This window comes from Struthio camelus, chromosome 18, assembly GCF_040807025.1.
Source record: "Struthio camelus isolate bStrCam1 chromosome 18, bStrCam1.hap1, whole genome shotgun sequence".
In the NCBI taxonomy this organism is placed as follows: Eukaryota; Metazoa; Chordata; class Aves; order Struthioniformes; family Struthionidae; genus Struthio; species Struthio camelus.
Genome location: NC_090959.1, coordinates 15,242,545 through 15,267,245, shown reverse-complemented (window position 1 = coordinate 15,267,245; position 24,701 = coordinate 15,242,545). Strand labels below are relative to the sequence as shown.

At 49.3% G+C, this 24,701-nt stretch overlaps 1 protein-coding gene across 3 annotated transcripts in view; it reads right to left on the bottom strand.

Annotated features, from left to right (window-relative positions):
- Nucleotides 1–3,179: 3,179 nt before the first annotated feature.
- Nucleotides 3,180–24,701, bottom strand: part of CDH4 (cadherin 4) — a 467,238-nt gene continuing 445,716 nt past the window's right edge. For all 3 annotated transcript variants that reach the window (XM_068912696.1, XM_068912697.1, XM_068912698.1), the window contains 7 exons: nucleotides 23,778–24,031; nucleotides 19,421–19,563; nucleotides 14,821–15,054; nucleotides 13,410–13,643; nucleotides 8,332–8,471; nucleotides 5,613–5,777; nucleotides 3,180–4,002 (listed from right to left, as the gene is read on the bottom strand). In XM_068912696.1, coding sequence (XP_068768797.1) covers nucleotides 3,796–4,002; nucleotides 5,613–5,777; nucleotides 8,332–8,471; nucleotides 13,410–13,643; nucleotides 14,821–15,054; nucleotides 19,421–19,563; nucleotides 23,778–24,031 — 1,377 coding nt within the window. In that variant the 3' untranslated portion in view covers nucleotides 3,180–3,795. The remainder of the gene's footprint in view (nucleotides 4,003–5,612; nucleotides 5,778–8,331; nucleotides 8,472–13,409; nucleotides 13,644–14,820; nucleotides 15,055–19,420; nucleotides 19,564–23,777; nucleotides 24,032–24,701) is intronic.

Genomic DNA, 24,701 nt, shown 5'->3' with positions numbered 1-24,701 from the left:
GGCAAAAAAGGAAAAGAAAAAGCAAAACTAGCAGCAGAACTATGAATAGCACATCGGCCATCTAGCATAGCTTTGCCTCTTCACCCTCAGTAACGACCTGCTGAAGTTTTCTCCTTTTGTTGCAAAGCATTTCCTTGCCCGATGCTTCCTATTTACAAGCTGCATAATAACTACACCGGACACCGACGGTTGCAGTCACTCACGTGGTGCCACCAGCCTGGCAGGCATGGCTCGAGGCCACGCTCTGGCAAGAGGTGCCTGCAGGTACGGAGGTGACTTAAGACATTGATGGCTCAGAGCTGGCTCAGAGCCGATGTGCAGTCGCTGTGTCTAGGAGGTAGGGACGTGCTGCCAGCCTGCCGCTCGCTGCAGGACCATCCTGTCCTGTCCCTTCCCGTCCCCTGGACAGGCGGCTGCTGGCGGTGGTTCGAGGTACGGGGGAAACAACATGCAATAAGTGGAGGAACTAAGGGGTGGACACCATTTCTTTAGTTAGCTTCTTGTGTTTAATGCTTTCATTTAATTCCTTGTTTGCCTGCTGCCAACCCAAACAATGGCCCTGCTGCTGGGCAGAGGGAGGACGTGGGTGAGGAGGCCTATGGAGGGATGCTGAGCAGCACTGGTTCAAAAACAACCACCCAGTTGGCTTGATTTAAAGGCGAGTGGGCTTGGAATGGTTGGAGGGCAAGAAAAATCCCCACTGCTTTAGAACAAAGTCTTCGATGGAAACAGGTTAGTTTAGTTTTGATCATGCAAATGGTTTTGTTTGGTGTAGACTGCGTAAATGCTCTTAAACAACTTAAGTGTTTGGAGTAGCTGAACTCTTGACGGTGCCTCCTTCGCTGCCAGAAGGAAGCAGCTCCCGCTGGCTGGACTGTGTGTCCATGCGGAGCCACCACAGCACTGCCGGCTGCGGACGCTCCCACGGCTTCCCACTCCTGCACCCAGCAGTTCGCCCACGCCGCTACCATCCCCTTCCCTACTCGACCATCACCCAGATGAAACCACAAGCAATAAGGCGCACCAAGCTCTCCACAGGAGATATCCACCTACTTCTCGCTGGTACGTGGTGCCTGGGAGCTTGCATGGCCTGGTTTAATGGGACGCCTGGCCGGCTGGCATCGCTGCTCCGCGTGGGGTGGCCCCGGGAGCCTGTCGGCAGGAGCAGGATGCCCTGGGCATCGCCGGCCACGCAGCCACCTTGCCCCCGGCCCGTCGGGTGCAGCCTTCTCCTGAGTCGAAGATGAAGTTGCAATGAGAGACACCAAACACGGATGTGTATTCATCAGCCAGAAACACTAAGTGCATTTTTATTATTCACTACTTTGTTGCGGCCGGGCGGCTCCTGCGGCGGTCCGTCCCCCTGGTCATCACACACGCGAGCCCACCGCTTTGAGAAAGGAAAGGGAAAGAGGTGCAGGAGCCAGCTAGGACCGAGTCCCCCACTACGGAATAAATATCTGGAAAGGCATCGGACGTGGGCAATTTGCCGGGCAGGACGCAGCGCGTGCTGACACCGGCGCCCCCGAGCAGCGTCTCCTCCTGCCGCTGCCCTCGGACTCACCTCCAGCTCCCGAGGCTTTGCCACCGCTTGCCGCTTTCCTCAAGAAACGCAGGGGAGCGTGTGCGCTCTCTGAACTGCGAAAGGATAAACCGACCCATCGACCGACCAACCGGCCGACCAACCGAGGAAGAAAGAAAGAGCGCGTACTCGGCAATTAATAACGTACCAGCAACGTTTGAGACCCCTCGGGCAAACTTTTACCACATTCCACTTCATACAAGACACATTTCAAATGCTCATTCATTTACAGAAACTGCATTTTATAGAAAATATGATACAATGAAATATAAAATGCACTAGGAGCATTTCAAAAATCTATAGAGACGATCTTGCAGCCTAGTCGACCCTCTTAAACAACGTCCATTCATTATCACAAGCTCGCTTTTTCTCACTCGCGCGCTCTCTCGCCTGCATGCGCTCTCTGGTCCCCCCCCGCCCCCCCTTTAACTCTTAGCATTCAACTTGAGAATTAATCAAGATATCAAAAAAGCATGATTATCCCCTGGATAATCACCTTCCAATACTGTGCACATTCTTGGATTTAAATGAAAATATATCTAAGCACTTTTACAATTTTCAGCGAACCCACTGCAAAATCGTCTGCAGAATATAAAACACAGGTAATCCAAGATTTCATAGCACATTAATTAAGTGGCTCATAATCCATTAAATGTGGTTTATATTACACATCCATGCAGTCTAAATCATTTTACAAACATTAGACATAAACCCACTAGTCCAAATCAGTAAAGGAAAAAAAAAAAACGTAATTAAAAAAAAGCTAATAACTATTTGTTATTGGTTAAACTGACCCTACAATATAAACTAGGTAGTATGCTACCATTTCTAATACTGATGTTCAGTTATGCCTGGACGCTGCAAAACCTCTTGCTTACTTGGCGACGTTTGAGCGTATCACCCACAGGACACTTAACAGGCCCTCGTTGCTGTTCTTCTCCGTAAGAAACATTGACTGCAGGCAGCAGCGCTACCCACCAAACGGAGAGGACGCACGCTAGCCGAGCTACGTGATGGCGTGGAGCTTGGGCTAGCAGCGCTCAAAGGCATTAACGTGGACGAGACCAACCTCACGGCGAGGGCTGGCAAAGAGGCAGCCGAACCGCTCCTGCCCGTCGCACGGCCCTGGGCGGGAGGGCACCGGCTGCGCGACATCCGCAAGGAAAACCGCGGGGGTTTTCAGGGCACGGGGTGTCCTCCGGGCTGCGGACCCCACCAGGTAGCCCAGCTGCTGCTGCCACCGCTGCAGAGGCCGTGGGAGCCGAGACGCGCCGAGAGCATAAAAACAAACCACCGGGGCCTTTGGTCATTTCGCGGTTTACTCGTAGGGTTCAGGCGAGGGCTGCTGGGGCTTTCGGTGGCGATAACCAAAGGCTGTCTCAACGCTATAGTCCTACGCAGCTACATGGAGCGCGACCAGGTTAGAGCAGAGCCCCCCCCCAGTCGGTATTTTGCATCTGATAACACTGAATTATGTACAACGTGACGACTCAGTTCACCACCTGCTTAGGCTTCAAGATGGCTGTTAAGATTTCGACTCAAAACATCCTCCCCTCCCGCCCCCCCCCCTCCTCTCCACCCCGAAATGAGTCACCCCTTTAAAAAAAAAAAAAAAGGCAAAAAAGAAACAATCGCCACAGTTCCTTTTTGTTAACTCCTGCCCAGCTAGAACTGGCTTAGGGTCACAGGGAGTGCTGCCCAGGATGGTTGTATGTTTGCTTTCATCACTCCTGAGATTGAAGGGAATCTGATACATGCACCAAAAGGCACTTTCAAATATATATATATATATATTTTAAAAACAGTGCTTCTGTTCTAAGAAATTCAAGTTAAGACAGAGTGCCTTTCACTCTCTTTAGTCATAAAGCAGATAAACGAGCAATATCCCAGCTGACATTAAAAAGAAAGAAAGAAAGGAAAAAAAAAACCATAACGCAGCAGAGACAAGTGTTCATGCGAGACAGCTCAGTATTCTAAAAAAAAAAAAATTAAAAAGGAAAAATAAAGGGGGAAAAAAAAGAAACCTCCTAAATCACCACTAAAAATAACAATACAGTCAGCAGGGGATATTAATTAAAAAAGCTGCCACATCTGTACAGTTCCTGCTTCTGCATCGGCTCTTTCGGTTAATGTTGTCATCTGTGGGTTTTTTTTCTTTTTAATCGTTTTTCTTCTTCTTCTTCTTCTTTTTTTTTAAATAACGTGAGGTCAGTTTAATCTTCCTCGCCTCCCCCGTACATGTCCGCCAGTTTCTTGAAGCGGGGGCCCCAGTCGTTAAGGTAGTCGTAGTCCTGGTCCCCGGAGCTGGAGGAGTTGAGGGAGCTGACGGAGCCGGCGGTGGAGCCGCTGCCCTCGTAGTCGAACACCAGCAGGGAATCGTAGGGGGGGGCCGTGGGGTCGTTGTCCGCCGCGCGCAGGCCCTGGGGTGGGGGGCAAACGCTGCTTTAATACCCGCCGCGGGGTTTCTGCTAGGAAGGGGTGTTAGCACGAACTGGGCGGCTGGGACTTGGGAGATCAAAGTTGAGAGCGGCTAGCAGACCCCTGGGGGGCTTTGGGCTCCCCATCACCCCGCGCCCTCCCCGCAGGCTACGCTACGTCCCGACGCTTCGAGCTGGCCGGAGCTTATTTCCAGGTGAGTTATTGCCAAGGACTCAGCTACCTGCCCCGGGGCTGGAAAGCTTTCATTTTGGGCCAGCGTGTCCCTTTCGGGGCTGCCTGTTAAGATTTCCAGCTTGCCCACTGGAAGAACGAATAGCTCCCTTTCCTCTTCTACCTGTTGTTCCACCATTGTTTTAATTAGCTATTTTTTTTTGAATCCTTCAGAAGAAAAAAAATCACTCCTATTTCCTCTTATTTAGCAGAGACTTGGGGTGGGAAATCCTAGCCAGAGTGTCCTCGGGGGGCGGAAAGCAGTGCTGGTCCCATTTGCGCTACGCAGCACCCTAGGGAGGCCACCGAAATGGCCTCGGGGTATGGAGAAGCAGAAGCGCTTCGCTCCAGCCCAGCGTTAGAAAAAGCCTAATGGAGCAGACCTGCAATGAAGAAAAATGTTCTGCGTGCACACTTTCAGAAACTACAGGCTCGCGGTGGGGAGCCGGCGCCTGTTTTATCGCAGGGAATAGCAGCTGGAGCATGTGTAAGAGGGAGTATCCACGTACACGCATGTACGGAGACGTGAAGGGGTGTGTGTGTGTGTGTGTGTGTGCGCGCACGAAGGAAGGACAAAAACAAGGGAAGGATTTTAATGATGAAAATGAGAAAAAGCACAGCAGGAAATTGATGTAATAATAGAATTAAATTGCTATAACATTTATTTTTCTGACTTAGGAAATGGGTAGTGTGTTGGGTCTCAGAGGAAATAATGCATTGATTGGTTTGTAACCACACACTCACTCATTTTAAGACTAAAAATGAGATAAGAAATACTAAATGGGTAGATATTTGTAAAAAAAAAAGATAAGGAGCAGTAATCTAATGTAAAATAAAGAAAGCCTCCGTGATCTGACAAGAATCTGTCTGTTCTGCCAACTCTTTGAGGTTTTAGACCAAACAGAGCTTACTAGGAAGACAGACTGGTGAAATAATTACAAGCTCGGGAGTCACGAATGGCACCTTTGGCCTTAGGCAAACCGTTCAACTTCCTCGCCACGGCCTCCCCATCAGCAAGAAATTCCTCCTTTGTCCAGATCTGGATAATGCTTTTACTGACAGCAACCGCAGCTCTCAGCCATCAAAGTGAGAGTGGGATCAGGTTATACCGCCAGGATGCTGAAAAACATGCTGTTTGAGGTACCCACAAATCAAATGGCCTTTTTATTTGCATTCTGGCTTTTTGCAGAGCTGATGCCTTTATTAGGCCAAGTCTTGCTTCCTCTGCTCATGCAAATTGCTCCACTGGCTTTGATCAGACTTAACGTGTGGGCAATAGCATTGTTTGGTCCATAACGCACATTGGAAAATGCTGCATAGCTGATGCTAGCTGGCCGCCGCAGCTTTAAAGATGTGGCACAAGACACCCTCAAGAACATACCTCGTTAATAAAGTCACCAATATCCCCAGGATGTGGGATTACTGGTCTTATAGGATACTGTGGTTCAGCGCCAATAGGTCTCTCATCTACCCTTCTGACGCCAGGTGCCTTGTTCAGCACGTGATCCATGGTCTCCGGCTGTTGAAGCTGGCTTAAATCATAATCCTGTGACAAACGGAAAGGCACAGGGTGAAACCAAGAGCTTCCCATGCAGATCATCTACTCACCCTACATTACATCAACATACAAATACAAAGAACTTGAGAGGTCTAATCCTTTTCCAGCTGAAGTTCAACACCAAATCTCATCCCCGTACATGTAGCACCTCTGTCTATCTAAATTATAGACAAAACCGATCTCCGAGTAACTCATAAAATTGACCTCCTCAGAGTGTATCCTAAAATGCAAGTTAAATCAAACAGTTCAATGCTCTTTGAATGTTTAACATGGTGTCCAAATCTTTGGGGTCATATACTGGCTTTGGTTTGTGTGTGCATGGATATGTGCATAACGTTTTGATCAAATACAAAATATAATGTAAAGATACAATGTTCACAGACATATTATTGTAATTACATTTGTACAGAACTAACAACATTAAAATGTGCATTGCATTTATACATGCTGGGTTTTTTTCAAGTAATTATGTTCCTTTCTGCATAGGAAAAATCCCAATAGCATAGGTTTCTATCAAGGAATGAGAACTAGGTAATATTTTATTTAAAATGTATTCATGTAGGTAATGGTGTTTTGCTGCTCTTCCTTTGCTGTTATTTTTAACGAAACCTTCCTAAAATATTTAAGCCTACAGTGTAGTTGCCTGAAACCAGACACTTCAGCTAGTTTGAATGTTTATAACAGTACTTTGTTCTTCTGGTAAAACTGTTCTCGTGCTTAGGTGGGGATGACTGGATCTCCAGGAGCAACGTCGGTAAGTAACTTGCCAGTGACAAGAAAAACAAAGGCAGGAAAAGAAACGCTAATAGCAAGGATTGTTCTGTTGAAGAGGAGCTTCACAAGTTTGGGGCGAAGCGTCTGTCTCAGCTCCCCGAGGTGGTCCCCCCCCAACCCCGGAGCCCCACGTGCGCGGCGAGCGCACCGTACTGCAGCCGACTGCTCATCGCGGGGGGTCCTGGGAACGAGGGGCACCTGGGGCCAGCCGTCCCCAGCGCCCAGGAGGACGCACGCCGGTGCCACCGCGTGCGGAGGTCACGACACCAGACCCAGGCTCCGTGTGCCCCGCACCTTTCTCACACCAGCTCCAAGAGTCCTTGAGCCCAACACTTTGTCCCCTCCGCAGCACGCAGCGGACTGGTACGCAGCCAGGCACGTCCTTTTTGTCCAAAACGCACGTTATAGCAATGCGGTGTTTACAGGGACATGACAGGCTGCGCTGGTTTTACCCGCTCCGTAAGTAACGGCCTCAACCACGGACCCTTTGGCTCCTTGACAGCAGCAGCCAACGCAGCAGCCTGTACCCATCAACCACGCCGGCCGCTTAAAAAGAAAGCCGTTACATCACGTAAGAGTCGTGTAATTTGTGTGAACACATTTGAGGAAAAAAATTACTAGCGGCGGTCCCGAGGATTGGCGCTGGGGTTGATTCTGGAGAAATAGGAGCCCAGTTGCTACAAATGAAAGAAAGGGAAAAAAATCCAGACTAAAAAGCTTCCAAAACATGAAGACACAGGCAGGAGCGGGTGCATATGCAACATACAGCTGGAAAAAATATGTGTACACTAAAACACACAGGAAACGTATGGACACACGGAAAATCCAGCAAAGGGCGTTATCAGCGTTCCCTTCTCATAAACGGAGGAAAGCTTTGGGCCACCCCACGTTACCAAAGTGCACTGCTAAAACTGGTAGCGTTTAACCAGACGTGAGTCGAAGGCTTTTTTTAAAAAAGCATGTCATAGCCTCTTCCCTTGTGCTAGGTAGGAAGAAAAACCAGTGACCTAAACACGGCAGGGCAAACTTTGCTGTCCGAGCCGAGGGAGCCGCGCAGCAAAGCTGGCGCGTTCGGGCCGCCTTCGGCTTAGGGCTCCGCTCGGAAGCAAAGCTTTGCCCTGACGCCCTTTGCGGTGAAAAAGAAAATCCCCAAACGTATTTAGACGTTTCTCACAAAATTCAGGCCGGCAATTAAAGGCACGCTAGGGACTACTAGAGTAAATGCAGGGAAAGCCAGTAGAAGCCGGAGGCTCGAGCAAACCAAGGCGAGCGCCCGCAGCCGCGCACCGGCCCAGGGCCAGCGCTCTTGGTCGGTTTTACCAAGGTCTCTGCGGGGAGGAAGGGGAAACACACAATTTTAATGGCAAAAAATAGCAGGAATATTGTTGGAACAGGAGCGCCAACGGCTTGACTTACAACCCGTCCCCGGGAAGCTGGCTCAGGGGGTAGGGAGAGTCACGCCGCACCTGCCTGCGGGCATGGTGCCGCCGCGTGGGCGCACGTCCCCGTAGCGCGCTGGGACACCTGGGCCCGGGGGCTAGCTCGCACCGAGGTCCCCGCCACGCTGCTGATGCCGATAAAGCTGCCCGGGCATAAACAAGGGCGAATGCAACCGTTTGCACGTACGCTGGTGGAAGCGATACGCGGCTTCTGCCTTGAGGCGAGCGCAGCTCCTACGGCCGCCCCTTGGCCGACACCGGCCGCGGCGCGCCTCCCACCCCGCCCTGCAAACCGAGGCAGAGAAACGAAGCGGGCGGCCCCCTCTCACCTGGTCCTCCTCCCCGCCTCCTTCCTCGTCGTACTTGAGGATGTTGTCCCGGACGTCGTCCTCGGGGTCGATCAGGAGCTGCTTCGTGTGGCGCTCCTTCTCCCGGCGCTTCATCCACACCACGAAGAGCAGGACCATGGCTGCGGCGGAGAGCAAGCGGCGTCAGCCCGGGGCTCGCGGCGCGTCCGGCGAAGCCGGGTCGCAAGGGCCAGCTTCTCACCGCCCCTCTCCCCCTGCCGACAGGGCCGCCGGCCGAGCGCCACGGCCGGACCTGAACAACCACGCGGAGGGGACGCAAACGCCGCTTTTGGGGACATCGTCCCCTTTCATGACGGCAAACCTTAGGCTGCTGTGAGAGGTTAGTGATGTTGAAATCATCTGCCAGGCTTGAGAAACGCCTGCCCGTGTCAGCGTGCGCGTTTCGGCTACACAAACGTGGAAGAAACCGCGTGTCGCGTACCTTTTAGCACAGATTGCAGACCACAGTGCGTTTGGGGAAAACACTTCACTGGCTGCTACTTGGAGGAATAAAATTTTATCCTATTGCATGTTCTAATTTCTAAGGGGGAGATCAGTGCAGACTGCAAACAGGATGACAAGCCTCCGCTACAAACAGGTCTTTAAGATCCATCACGAACTTTGACTGAGCTGATGTGTACCAGAAGTAAAACGCGCAATCAAAGGCAAAGCCAACAGTAAGCGCAGAACCAGAAGTTTTCTCAAAAGCGTTTGATCTAAATCTTGAATTCCTACGAGGGGCGTAAGAAGAAGGGAGCGGAAAGAGAGCGCAGAGTTGCTCAGTAGCAGACACGGACCAGCGCACACCACCGCTGGGCGCACGGACGCTTCGCCAGCACGACACAGCGCTGTCCGTGCCACTCGCGAGCCCACGGCAATCATCTGCTTAGCTGTCTGCAGCGCGGGAAGGAAGCCTGGTTTGGGGAGGCTGGGGAACAGTAGGTCACCTAACCCGCTTTGGACTCACTCCTGTTCTTTCTTGGTAAGTGAGGGAGGCATATGCAAGACAGCAGCACATGCATTTGGCCATTCACTTGCAAAGCAGATCTCAGATCATCTGAAACCCTTTCAGGGAGCAGCCCGAGCTCTGCAGGCAAGGGAGGGCGACGCCGGTGACAGGCAACAAACTTCTGTGGGCATCGGCATCTACACGCCAGGCCCCGGCTGACCCCTCGCAGCACAGTAACAGCGACAGGTCAACTGAAAGTTTCCCGCACTCAACTTTACCCAAGGGGAACGCGGGCTCCCAGCTCCACACCCTCGTTCGTCAAGGGCCCTGTCCCCGGGGCTGCGCGCTCCCTACGCCTTGCTCGGGTGACACCTGGTAGCCGCGCTGGGAATGCGAGCGTCTCTCCACTAACGCAAAGGCAAGCAGACCTTGTCTTCTTCAAGAAACCTGTTAATATGCTAGTTTTCGTTCTCCTACTCAGTAGCTGCATAAAATGCAGTCAGGCAAGAATGAGAGGAAGCTTGGGTGGCCGATGCAGACACACCTCCTGGTGTCTGCTCCCTCCTCCATTTTCTGTGCAAGCCCCCCGTGAAGCTGGGCAGATCAGCGCTCTCCCGGCCGCAAGGGCGGCAATCTGTGGGAGGAGCGAGAGATGGATGCCCAGCGGAGATGGGAATCCAGCTTCATTTCACTGCCTTCACCCTCTAACACTCCCTCTCATCTCAGTGAGCCACATCGGACCAGCAGAGCCACCACAACCAACTCCGGTGAGATGCAGCCCTCAAACTCTCTTTGTATGTCTTAGCTGCAGAAGGAAAACGAGGAGCTGCTGATTTCCCACCATCTCACGGTTTTCTGGGATTTTCTTTCCTTTTGCCTACTCACGGACCCTCAGCATTGCTTTACTGAGTGGGGGGAAGAGACAAACTCCGGGCCGCGCAGAGCCGAAGGGGCCTCCGGAGGGGCCCGGCCAGCTGCGCCGGCTGGTGGGTCACGGCTCCCAGCTCCCAAGTGTTCATCCCCAGTCAGGATTTACTGGAGTGAAGGGAAGAGGACTGGACAGCTAATTACTGCCATTGAGTGCCAACTGGCTGCCATCCCTGGCTGCTCGCTAACAGAGTTGTTTTTGGATAGTTCAGCATTTCTTTAATGCTTATCCCAGATCTACTCAAGTGAGGGAAAAAAAGACAAGGAAAGAAAATGTAACTCTTATCTGCAATATAAAACCTCAGCTATTTAGCTGACTACTGAAGTCCTTTTCTTGTCTTTGCTTTTCAAGTCTCTCACAACAAGATACCCGCCTAGCCCACAAAGACAATGTTATAATGGTTACCGGGGTTTATTTTTTTCTTTCTTTTTTTTTTTCAAATGCTACTTTTTTCATGCACTTGTGGAAATAACTGTGCCATTAACGCCTTTACAGCTACCTTGAAAAAAAAGACCTTCAAAGTGTCAATAGCGGATGTAGTGCATTCTCCTTCCTTTATTCACTCCGCAGAATGGGAAGTGCTATTACTGCTGTTAGACCCATTTTCACTCTGCATGTAGTTTTTCTTCAAATCTATTGTCTTCACCCGTCACAATTTTTTATTGCATTGCTCTTCTCCTAAATGTGCTATTCATGCGGCTAATACGTGAGGTACGAGGAAGAAAAAAAAACTTTGAGCAAAGGTAAGGACAGAAACTTCCTTCATCCGAGCAATCTTACATCTGTCTCCTTGCTTCTTCTTCCGTTTAAAGCCATCAAACTTTGCCCTGCTGACTCTAAAATGGACATATAAAGCAAAAAATCACATTTGCCTTTTTCCAGGCTATTGTTCAGAGGTCACTGCAGAAACTAGATATAAAGAAGGCAAAATAGTAAAAGGATGTAGCTGAAAAACTCTGCTCATCACAACTTACACTTTTCATCACTGATATAGTGCTTTGCAGCTCTTGAAGATAAAAAAAAAAGTCAATTAGAATTACAATGAATGTAAAAATAAGCTTTTGTAATAAAAACCATAATTTAAAATGGGATAATGTATCTGAAAATGAAAAGAGGAATCTCTTAAATCAAACGTCCTTCAGCTGAAGTTAATTTCAGTCAATAGGATTTTCAACTGTTTAAATCATATTTTAGCACTGGATTTATGTGACAGCAGCAAAAAGAAGTCTTGTGTTTTATCGCCTCTGCTACTTCCGGTGCAAACTTTTACTACGCCCTCGTTCTTCTTTTATGAATCCAACACTAGGAGCCAATGTCAGGCACAACAGTTAAACACAGCAGAACATCTGCGTGCCGGCGCGGTGGCCCGGCAGAAGCACCCCGCACGCCCCAGCGTGCCCAGCGTGCCGGGGCTTGCACTCGCCGCTTCTTTTTCTGAGCGTGCAACTGCGGTGCAGCCCCCCGCGTTCGTAACCGATGCGCATGCCGAAGGGAATGGCCTAAAACCCCACGAGGGACAGCAAACATACATAGGCGCGGGAACGTTTCCCGGCCCGTTTCGGCGGCTGGACGAGTCGCTGGGCCGACATGGCTACAAACCCCTGCTTGTTTGCTCCTCTCCGGCCAGACACTAGTAAATCATCTGTACAACCGTATATCCCATCCCCGGCCCAGGAGAGTGGCTGTTTGCCCAGAGATGACCCACTCTCTTAATGTACCATATCATATCTGCATTAGGTGGCATTTGTAGCATACGTCGCTCTGTCTGCTCTCTGCCTCGACACATTGGGGGTAAATATTAAATGTGATTTAGCACCATAACTCCCATTAGCTTTAATGGGAGCCCCACGGCTTCATCCTGCGCTTCTTGATGAATATTTACCCTCATTGTTCATCTCAGCGCTCGTTTTTATCTATCCCTACTGTGCCAACTCCTGCTTGACGTTATAATGATAGCATTTTTATTTTTTAATGTGTACACACTTAGTTACTGGTAATACTCATGAAAGCCCAGGAGCGCTGCTAGAAGGGGAGGCTGGCTCTGCGGGGAGCCGGGGGCCAGCCCTTCCCCGCGCTGCTCTCCGGCACCGCAGCCCTCGGGCGCTCTCCTGCCACCGGCCCGGGGACCTCCTCGGCCACCCGGAGCTGGCTGCAGGGACCTCTCCCGCTGGGCGCGGGCGGCCGCCCTCCGAGCCCGAGTTATACCTCGGTCAAGGGGAATCTGTCTTTTTTTTTTTTTTTTTCCTTTGGAGTGGACAACCAGAAAACTATGGCTATGCACTGATTTTGGCAGGGACTAGCCCGAATCTAATAACCGGTGCACTGGGAACCAGTGAGTCTGTTCATAGCCAGCCGGGGACAGACGGCCACCTGAGAGCTGCTGGGCAGTTTGCCACTGATTTGCCACAGGATTTTGGACAAGTCATTTAACTTCTTCCTGCAAAACATGGAGCATCGTAGCACGCTCACTGCCTCGCCAAGACACTGTCGGGGCAACGAATGCTTGTAAAGCTACGGGAACTCTTAGAAAGCAAAGCCTTACGCAGGCACAAGGTGATCTAGCTCCTTTTGCCCACGCTGCAGTGAAGGGAGGTTCGAACGCTGATGTGCGAATCATCAGCAGCAGCCCAAAGCTCATGGCTCTGCCCTCTGCACAAAGCTTGTGCGGCTTTTGAAAAATACGGCATACAGGAACGGGATGAGGGGGAACAGGAGAGGAAAGGGACTCCACACCCTCACATTATTGCTAGAAATATAGCAGCATTTCCAGAAAAAAAAGAACATGACTTAAAGGACAACTTGGCATCCAGGTGGCATCACATCTCGGCACTAGGTCTTACCTTTTCCTCCAAACCAATCCACAATTACCACGCCAAGTGGGTCTCTGAGGTAGGGCACACCTCGAGCCACTGCGTGACAGATTTTGCTTCCAAGTCGCTACCGCTCATTTTGCTTGGTGTCATGATGAGCAAGTTAAAGAAAGCAGCAGAAACTCAAGCGGCACTATTGGAATTATGGCTGATTTTCCTGCCTTCAGTACCATTTCCCAGTTAAACCACCACCAAAGAGCGGACTTTGGTGGCCTGGCAAACTGAGAGAGGGATCAGCTTGGCAGCTTCGCACTTGGAATAGCCCGATTCTGGCTTGACATCTCCAAGCGATGTCACCTCCTGTGGTACTTACTGAGTAAAATAATGATGCATATCAAGATGGCTATGATGGCACCCGTGCCCAGTCCAGCTGCAGCTACCGCCCCAATGGTGGTACAGTCTCCGTTCTCATCACAGGGGCACACCTTCACTTTAATTACAGACGTGTTGTACAAGGGGGGGTTTCCTGAGTCCGTCACGATGATCGGGACATCATACACGCCAGCTTCCAGGTACATGATTCGTAAGCTAAGCTGGGCATAATCGCCTGGAGAGACCAAGACAGACAGACAGATGACAGACACTCTGCTAGAGTCCTGCCGCCATACCCGCAGCATTCCTCCGTCACACCAGGCGGCTAAATCCTGAAGAAGAGGCTATCAGCAACGCACCCCAGCAGGCCTGTCTCACGCTTCGCCCCTAACATTTTGGTCAGCAACCAGCCCATGCTTTTCCAAATACTGTGTTTTTATTGCCACGCTGACCTAGCTTGATCCCATCAGCAAATCAGTAGCCAGTTGAATGCATTTAAAATGTGATGACAAGCAAATACGGAGGCATGGATGATGACGCTGAAATCAGCCGCACTGTCGGGAAGTAACGGCTGCATCCCACAGGCCGCGCCGGCTCGGGGCTGCATCTGGCCGCGGCGCAGGCTCTCGGCTCAGCCGCCCCTCCCGCCGCGGGGTTTGCGGGGAAGCCCATCTCCTGCGGAGGACATGCTCCACCCCATATTCCTTCTCGCCTTCCCACTGCTGCAGACCCTGTGCTTACGGGAGCTGGGGGACCGGCAGGGCAGGAGACTGAGCTCCCGAACGGCGAGAGCACCAGCCCCTCCGCTCGCTGGCCTGGCAGCGGGTGTCAGACCGGAGCGAGACGGAGCAGCTTTTCAGGCAAAGCCAGTAGCTCAGGCTCCAGGACACTTCCAATCCTCTGCTGAAACTACCAGTAAGAGGACCAATTAGGGCCAATTGTGCTTGCATGCTGAGATACAGAAATCCTTCACATACTGGTAATCTTCACACTTACCTAGCCCTCCCGGTTCCATGGTAAATTAAAAGGCTGCCTTTACGCAATTATGGTCAGAGAAATGAACATTGATCCTGATTGTGGCTTATGACAATTACACTGGAACATAAGGAAGACTGATAATAGCTTTTTTCCCCTTGGCCATTATGGATGATTTATACTCTGTTCAGTCCTGATAACTGTTCATAATTATGAACCGCATTAAAAAAAGCCAAGTGCCAAGGCTCTTAGAGTTACGCTGCAGGTCTGATACAAATCATTTCTGATTAACTATCTTGTCTATAATGTCAGCCATAATGTGCTTAAAAAAACACAAATCAGACAAAAAAGTAGGAAAGTTTGGAAGTTTGAAACCGCACGCGGTCTCTTTAGTGAATCAGAGTCCAAGTGTCCTCAGGACTGCCTGCCCCATTTACCATTTAGCCGAGTTATGGTCCAGTTCTTCCTCACCGCAGATGGCACACTTGGCAGCTCAAAGACAAAGGGCCCGACGTTTGGATCAATGTCAGCATCTGCGGCCGTTATGTTGATGACATTTAGGTTTGGCTTTTCACAGATCTGTGCCTCCTTTGGCAGGAGCTCAGGAGCGTTATCGTTGATGTCGATTAGGTAGATCTGCAGAGTGCCAGTGCCACTTGCCGGGGGGATACCTGAACGGGAGAGGCAGAGACGAACCACGACTGATGAGCGTCACTCAAGAAACAGCAGGCACGACAACACCGTGTACCAGTCCCCTGCCTCTCTGCCTTCTAATTTCAGTAAACCAGGATTTTCTCCCTCCCTCCTTAGATTTTATGAGGGACAAACTGCGCTTTCACAGTCCCTGGCTTTAAGAGGCATCATTAAAACTTCTCCAAACCTCATGATGCTTCTGTTTTCTGATCCTGCAGAAAGTGGAGGTGGGGCTCTGTAGATCTGTAGCCTACAGCAATGTCTTTAGTCAAGCTCTAGAAACACAAGGAGGAGACACCAGGCTGCTAGTGTCAAATTTTGGTAAGTGCTTCTTTTGAAGAGGAAAAATTATCAGCTGAAAAGAGGAAGAAGAAGGCATGGAAGGGGAAAAAAAAAATAGTGTAATCCACTGGTCAGCATTTACTATAGCACTTGCCAAGCCAGTTTTCAGATTTGTGGACTACTATGTTGCTTGAAAGAAAGTCCAGTCTGCAGCCCATCCAACAGTCACCCCTTGCTTTAGTGGTGACAGATCCTCATTTAAATCTTATGGTATCAACTAAGCATCACAAAACATGCTCTGCTGCTACTTAAGCCATGGCAGCAACAGTATGTCCCAATAAGCATTTCTTCATCCACTCGACACTTGTCTCAGTTGGCAAGGATGCTGCGGCGCTGCACGGCACAAAGGTCTTGGTCCTCCAACCCTTCCTCACAGATAGTCACAGCTGGCTGACTAAGGACCAGCTGCACCAACTAATGCCCTTACTGGCAAGAATGAACAGCCTCCCCGGAAAGGACTCAGTATTTTTAATTTTTATTCCCACACAAACATCTGGTAGCTCTGCTCCAGGTCTGCACACTGCCTACTTTCTCAGATAACTTTGCTTCAGTGGTTCTTTTTCAGTTTATATTTTTAGTTTTGGCTCTTCCTCCCAGGGCTGGATACAAAGCAATGCAAGCCATTCCCTCACTAGATGTCCAAACATTGCTTCTACTTACATTTGCTTTCCTTTCTATGTTCCTTTTTCATTTCTGCTGTCCGAGGGAGCCTCAGAAACTCAGAAGGAGTTGAGGAGCCCTGAAAATCCTTCTTTCATGATGCCTGCATAATCTCCTCAGTCATTGATCTTATCCTTTCATCTAGTAAGCACTTGGTGGCTCTCTCTAAAACAATGTCTTTGATCAGCCTTGAAAATCTGTGGAGAGGCAGGCAGCCCATCAGGGTACTGAGGCTGAACATGAAAATGGGCTTATGGGACCAAGCGAAATGATTTTCCTGTTTTTGTGTTACCCAACTGTCTTCCGGGGTGAATGCAGGGCTCACATTCTTCTGTACCTCTGAGATAGGCTGAATGTGAACTAGCAATCCTGAGCAGCTCGAAGTCACACTTGACTGAAATAACTTGCAATTGCTGTATGTACAAATGCTGTTTTGGGCAGATATGCGGGTACTGTTGTACTTAGTTCTTTGTGCTCCTGAGTGCAGTTCTGGGGCCATCTCAGGAGAAATGGAAATTAAACATATTTTAAATGTCCCAGTACTGCAAACCATGAAACGTTTCAAATCATTTCAGCTGTTCTGTGAGAGAGTAAGGCCACAGATAGTGCAGGCGCTGAAGGATCCTACAAAGGATCCTCGGACTTTATGCTCAAGAGATGTGAACTAACACAGCACCACTGACCCCAGTGGAGAAGTTCGCCCATTGCCTGATATTAAGATTGACATAATAATCAGAATATTTCAAAAGTAAAAGGAAGATATAACCACTACATCTATATTTGTTGAAAGGTTCGAACACTACTAGGCTCCATACTCGTGCAGACACAGTGTGATCCAGGAGCCTCGCTCTCCTATGAAAGCAGGCAAAAAATACTCTGTTGATTAGGATTCCCTTTTCTCCCCGCCTCTGCATTGCAGCCAAGCTTTTTTGTCTTATGTGAACATCTCTGCGTTGTAGTCCACGGAGAGAAAGAGAGAACGTCCAAAAGAGTGTTCGGCACAACAGCTTCTTTAGCATATACTGAAAATAGCAAAAAGCATTTAAGGAAACAAGATGTTGCTTCTTCTTCAAGAAAAAAAGAAAAAAAAAAACACCAAAAACCCCAACCCAAAGCCTGGCTTTGATGAGTGTGTGACTATGGAGAAGCTGGAAACTGGGATAAATGTGAAAGGAGTCTATTAGCCTAGATGAAACTTTAGCTGTTATCCTAAGCACTCTAGACAGAATTTTAAATAAGGTGTTGCTTTATGTGCATTTTAATGGCTGCAACGTACCAGTGACAGATTAATTTTTCAAAATAAGGAGATTTTTCTAGGTCCGCACTTTCCGAGCTGCTGAATGATGGATGCGGAGGCAGTGATGCACTGCAGCATCAGCACCAAGGCCGAAGGAAGTGGTTAACCCAAAATCACATTGTACCACACGCCCTGGATTGCCAGGTCAGAGGGTGAGAATGGGTGTGATGGGTTCAAGCTCTACCACAGCTTTTGTGTGAAGCCTTGGCCAAATCATTTGATTCGTTTTGCCCTGGGGCACTTGCGGATAAATGCTGCCAGATCCTCCTGGGGCTATTTAGGAGTCCACTGCCCTGGTTGCCCGCTCTGCCCTGCCAGCAGAGCGGTTACTCTTCCTGAGCAGAGAGCAGGATGAGGGACGTGGCCACACCTCCGCCATATCTGATCAGCTGATGGTGCTTCAGCAGCAGTGACTGTGCGGACCAAACACCAACACACTAGCCGGGAAACTAGGGACATGCAGCTTCTGCCTGTCACAGGCCTGTCACAGGCCTCAGGTCCCTCTCGGAGAAGAGCAGCTTTCTTGCAGACCTGCTGAGATCCAGCATCTAGACTTTTACAAGGCTTGACCCTCTGAGCCCACATTTCCGTCAGGTGGCTGGGTTGTTATTACCCTTCCTGTTATTAGCCTTACAAATGAGCTCTGCCCTACCTTCAGCGAGGCATCGTGCCCCCCACGCGCCTGTGTTCCCTGGGGGAGCAGCTCTGCAGCCAGGACCCAGAAGGGGAGCTTAGGGTGGGCAGATGCAGGAAGCACAGGCTGCGCAACCCCTGCAGGCCCGACTCCTGCTAGCATAAAAAAGGGAGGAAATTTGCTCCTTGGTACAGTCACTCGGCACCAAAACTCTCCCATGAGTTTGTCTTGTCCCTGTGAACCAAGATGCAACGACAGTTGCAGTCAAAGCCTGAAAACGCGGAGGAAAGACGTTTCTGCGAGCGCTGTAAGCCCCACCGGGTCTCCTTACACGTGCATAGCACCCGTCAGCTGGAGGGATGACAAGGCTTGACACAGAAAATGTCCTGAAAGCACCTACAGTGAACGAGCAATATACTGAGGTGCTCACAGCCAAGTCTAGATATCATTTTGTTGCTGAAGCACGGCCCGAGTTTGTACATCAGCTTATGTGAGCACCTAGCATCCTTCGGGGGAAGGTGAGGGTGGGCGAGGGGAAGGAAGGCGTTTCTCTTGCTCAGGGAGACTGCTGAGCCCTCCACAGAGGCTTTTCCGACTGAAGGAATAGACAAATAAAATAACAGTGTGGCCACATCCACGCGTGGATTGTAACAGAGTCATCAGCTCTTACTAATCAGAATTAGGAAGAGAAATCCACGAGAGAAGCAATGAATTGCTTGCCCTTGATCACGGTCAGGGCAAAGGTTCACAGGGCTAATCTGACCAAAAATGCTATGTGATCTTTAATCATTACAGAAGAGCAAGCCCTAACCGGACATCTCAGCGAGAAGATCTGTACTGGCACAGCGAGTTCGATAATAAAGTACACCAGCATCCAGATGCTCTGATGATGGCTGGGCGTTTCAGAAATGAAAATGGACAGAGAGAGATTAGCTCTGATGATAGACAGACAGACAGACCGACCGACAGACCTCATGAAAGCTATAGCAGTTCAATGGATTGTTTTTTTTTTAATAGCCTCCTTCCATCCCCTGCAATTATTCCTGACTTCCTGATGGAAGGCTTCCCGAATGCTCTGATCAGTGCGTTTGGGACGATTACCAGGACCGGTGTGATCGGCAGCACTTTGCAAATCACATCCCTTTGCTATTTTTTTAAGTTCAGACTACATTGCTACACTGAACTCCCCAAATCGATTTTCCATTTGCCTCCCTTTCCCTTAATAACACTCTTCGTATACTGTGCACATTTAATTTACTCCAGCAATTTCCCGTCCCCCTTTCACATTTTTGACCATAAAAAAACTGGGAAAAAGATAACTTATACTGACAACTCTGTCAGGGCATCATTTCTCTTAATGCATCACATTAGAGCCTTATTGAAGCATGAACAATGTGAAGCCTGGGCTCACCGTTGTCAGCCGCCAAGAATGTGGCCTCGTAGACATTATTCTTAATGTAGTCTGACTCTCGATCAAGGACAGCAGCAGTAGTGATCTGACCATTTGTGGCATTAATGTTCAGCCAGTTTGCAGGATCTGACAGCTTAGAGTATCTGCAGAGAAAGGAAATAAATACATGGCAGTCTTTTCACTGACACATCCTTAATACTGCTTGAAATAAGGTTTTCCTGGACTCCTGACCCATGATGCAAAGGACCTTTGGATAACTGGTTTTGTTGACAAACAAAATACTAATTGAGTAGCTGGTTTTTGACCTCTACAATTATTCAATTTTCCCATTTCTTTCGTTTTAAAGGTTTCTCTTCCCACTAAGTGCCACTAACACACCAGCTTCCTGCTCCTGACAGTGGACGCAGCCCGAGGCCTCTGCAGCTAAGGAGAAACGGGGTCTGCAATGACCCTGCATTCACATGCCTGAACTGGAGGACAGATTCACACTCTCCCTCTCCCTTAAAGTTGCCCTTCCTGAAGCAGCTCTTGCTCTAAAGTCATGGATATCCCTGTTTACTGCCCCTCCCCTAATAAACAACAGTTCAGGAAATAGCACAGTGAAAAAATTGCAGTATTTAGACATGTTAAACATCACTTTGGCCAAGCCACCCCTTTTGTATTAGAACTGTATCTTTAGCAGCAATTGCTTTGGTGACACCATAACGGGAACTCACAGTGGTGTTAAGGCATCAACCCAGACGTGAAGCAGTCTTAAGTTTGCTCTCCCGCAACATTTTTATATGCTTCTGACTAGCAGCCAAGACACCACCACAAACATGGGAGGTTTGAGGAGCAGCGATGCGGGAGACGGACGGCCAGGCAGGGGGTGCGTTAGTGAGCGTTTAGGAGTTGGGGCGGCGTGCTGGGCTGTGAGCGTGGCACGCTGGCTGGCAGCAAGCCCTGAGCAACAACTTCGACTAGGAGCGAGAGGAGATGCACTGGAGCACAAGCCCTTATGTGACTCCAGAGATCTTTGCATCACCAAAGTCCACAAGAGCAAAGAGAAGCACTTGGTGGGACCACGGGATGGAAAAGGCTTTGGTGATACCTTTCCCTGGTTCCTCCTTCACCATGGACCCTGTCTCCTGGGATCCACAGGTGTTATCTGTTCTTGGTTTGCCCTTTTACAAGCTAGGACTAATAGCACATCCCTATATTGTTGCAGAAGTCCTTAGCTGCTGCTAGGCAAGCAGCCGCTCAGGAATCAAAAAGGGCTTGGTCAAACCTTTTCATTACAGCTGTGCCAAACCCTAATCACCTAAATTCCCCAGCATGCCCTGCTCGGACCAAGAGCTGCGTGCTCTGCGCTGGAAGGGCCTGAAGGCAGATCTGCCTCCTGACTCTTCAGTCATTTCATAGCCCACGTCTGTTTGTGTCCTACATAGCAAGCTGGGCAAACCTTTTCCAAATGGTACTAGACACGTTCTGTTTACCTTTCTGACTTGTTTGCTTTCTTAGTTTTGCTCTCTTTATTGCTCTTGATTTCTACCTCTCAGCTTCCTAATGTTGGAGCTGAGATGGACCCTTATTATCTGCAATTAAGCTGGAAGCTAATAAATGGCCATGCTATCAATTACTGAAATAAGCAAACAAAAGCTGATTTTATTTCATGGGTATCTCAGACCCTGCTGATAGTTTTATATCGCTTTTTATCTTTGGATATGCAGGCAGGAGAAAGTCAGGCTTTTGGTGAATACCTCTTTCCATAAATGGGCTGTTTGAAGCTGAAACTCAAAGTGAAACTGGAGCTGCGTGAATCCATGCGGACAGGACAGCAGCAACACAACTGCAAAAGCCCCTGCCAACGCAAAGAATTACACTTCATGGAGCTAGATTCTTTGGGGTGTTTTCCTTTCTTTTCAATATTATTGCTGATCTCTTGCCCTTTCACTGCTAAATGACCAGGGATCCAGCTTCGAAGCTGGCTTTGTGAATATGTCTGCAGCTAATGAAGATAATTTGAGGTGTGACACTAGCCATGCCAAGCTGTGCCCTGCTGGGAGGTGCTTCCACTTCCTTATCTTCTATTTGTAAAAACCGTATTTCATCAAAGGCTATTTAGAGAGAGACTCTGAAAGCTGTATGCGAGGATATAGCAGCTGTATCCTGTTCTCTGAGAAGTGCTTATCATTGATCTGCATGCTTAACCTTCAGTGCATCTTTTTTCCTAACTCAACAACGCCAACTGGGAAGAAAAAACAAAATATCCTTTTGCGTTGTTCACAAAGACTGCTCGGGGACGCTAACAGCGCCCCACTGCTTCTTGCAAAGCCGTGGCATAAGGCTGTCGTGATGAAGAGGAGATAAGAGAGCGTTGCACTTGTGTTTGGAAACCAACTGCTGCTGGATGCAAAAAATGCATATCCTGGGAGCCCTAGACAAAAAAAAACAACTCAAGTAATTTGCTGTTCATATTTACAGATGGTCTTACAAGATCCTGCGCACGGACTGTGCGATCACAGGAACGGCTCAGCAGAGCCTGCCCTTCTCCCAGAAAAGGCAGATGTTCATTCCGGATTACAATCCAACCACCTCCAGATTAGAGGGAGCAGTCAAGTAAACCCAAAGTATTCCCTCCTCTGCAGAACCGGCCTTAGTACGGATGTCAGGGGAAAATAAAGGCCTTCAAAGGCCAGTATTTCACAAAGAAACTGAGCAAAACTGGCTTGCTAGTTAGGATACGCTCTCTCCTTAAAAGCTGCAGTACCTGTCTAAAGACTGCAAGATGAGGCGCTGAGAAATCAGTTATTTTCTAGACCAGGCAGCTCTGTGCCTGGTGAAATACTTCAAACTCTTCCTGACATGAAATGTCACAGCTGATGTAAGTTTACGCGGCCTCAGCTGTGGTCACACAGTACCCTCTCTTGTTTTGCCAAAAACACCGCGGCCCTTAAACATTTGGGATAAAACAAACCTCTACGGACACAGAAATATCTGTGTTATTAGCAGGAAATGCATTTCTCCTGTGCACAGACAGGCTGGAATACTTGTGAAAGGTACGGCAAAGACTCTCAATTTCTCACGCACTTTTCAATAAGCTGCATACTGAAATGAGGCTCTACGTGCTCTTGCTCAAGCAGCACCTATGCACAAACCAGGCACTTGCCAGCGCAAACCACCAGCGCCGGCCTTGCAAGCACGCAGCTTCCCTCTCGGTAGGTGCACCTCGTATGGGAATGATCAAGAACTTCACAACCAGGCTGCTCTAATTTACTGGAATTTCTCTGTGCGCCAGGGAGGTGACAACGTATCTCTACACGGGGAGGCTTGCTGGGCTCCTCAAAACGCAGCTGCAGCTCCCAAATTGCCAGAGCTTCGGATGGGACAAAACCCAACAGGTGACTGAGCGACTGCCTCAGGACTGACTCCTGTGGGATCTCAGGCTGCTAAACTAACACTTAACTTTTAGAAGGCTAAAATTATGTAGGCTGTATCCCATCCATCGGGAAAGCAGGAGTCAGGGACGCCAGCTTTGGCAGCGGCTCCAAAGGCAAAGGGCAGAAGGTCAGCACAAACCTGTCTCCTTGCAGAGCAGCGAGGGCTGCTGGGGTGCTCGATGCTAACTGGGGTCGGTCCAACACACACCAAGGGTCCAACATCCTGTACCTGAGCGTCTGATTGCTCGGGCAGTTTTTAACTACAGAGCATCTTCAGAGCCTGTTTAGCAGCTGTTTGTAAACAACCGAGCCCTGTTCTTAACAGGCTGACGGCTAATCTCACAGTGTGCTTTTTTAAGCCGGGTTGAAGCTGGAGCTAAATCCTTTGGAAGCAACACGAGACACGATTAAAAATCCCAGTCATTCCCTCTGGAAATTTGGCCTCTAACCCTTTTTGTGCCTCCATTCCCCCTCTGTAAAACAGAAACGACAAAACTGTCTTGTTGTAATCCTCTGCATCCTGTGTTCATACAGTGCATAAACGACATAGGCAGAAGCATCCTTGACAAGGCAGAGACGAAACACTCGGCACAACCCAGCCCTGATCTCAGTCTTCATAACAACACAGGGGCTTCTTGCTCTCGACTGGTTTAATCCGAAACTGAGAACCCCCTGCCCTGCAATAACAGGGGAGCTGCTCGTGCCTGCCTTCGTGAAGGTGGCTCAGAGCCTGGCTCCCTGCAGAGGAGGATCGCAAGAGCCGAGGTGCCGAGCACTCTGCAAGCAAAGGCTGAGGGTGCAAATATCTGCCAAGCATTTTGTGATACCATACCACACAGCTTACAAATTAGATTTCAGCTGCTTTGCTCCCCAGACTTGGACAGCTGAAATCTCCCTCTTGATTGTGAAGGACCTCATTTGGCAGCCTGGTCTCCCACCTTACTGCTTGCTGCATGAAGCGATCAGGATCCACAGCTGAAAACGTCGTCAGCACTGTCCCCATAGGCACCCCTTCCTCCAGCCTGATTAACTTGTGGTTCGTTGGGAAATACGGTGCTTCGTTGACATCCATAACTGAAATGGTGACTCCTGCTGTAGACTGGAAGGACAACTGGATTCCACTCGCCAGTGGAGCTTGGTTGGATACCATCACCGTCAGCATGAAAGCTCTGTTCATCTCATAATCGACTGCCTAAAGCAAACAAACAAGCAAGTACAGATCGACACAGAGAATAAATTCCACCTGCTGGTTGAAAGCTGGAAGCTTTAGAAGGCAAATGATATCAAAGTCACTGCCTCATCTCATTTCTGCTTGAACTCTGTTCTCTCAAAGGTGTAAATCTAGACCAGTTTCATTTCAATCGATAGCGCCACTGCGGAGCCCCACTTCTAGAAATCTGGTTAGGATTTGGCCCTCTACTATTTGGGAGGTTAAAAAACACAAAATAAGAATCGCAGACGTCAGGGAGGATGTGCTCTGTGTTTTGTTCCTGCGCTAACCGGTTTCCCAAAAGGAGGTGCCAGTGTTAGCTTGGCATTCAAGGAACAGATCCACCAAGAGCTGCTACAAATGCAACAGGCAGAGCCTGTTAAAAGGAACTGGACAGGTACTTAACAGCGTTGTTAGCATTTCGAGCTGTTGACTAAGTAACTGGGTCAGTCTGTGGGGACTCCTGAGCCTGAAGTGGCCTTCATTTTTCCTCTTAAGGAAGACTGTAAGCAAAGGTTGAGCTGCAAGGAGCAACACCTGGTTCTGCTAATCAGGTGGCCCTTCTAGCGGGCCCTCTAGTCCTTTTGCGAGATGCCTGACGTCTTAAGGCTTCCTGTGCATTCCTGCAGGTATGTTTTACTGTTGGGGGGAC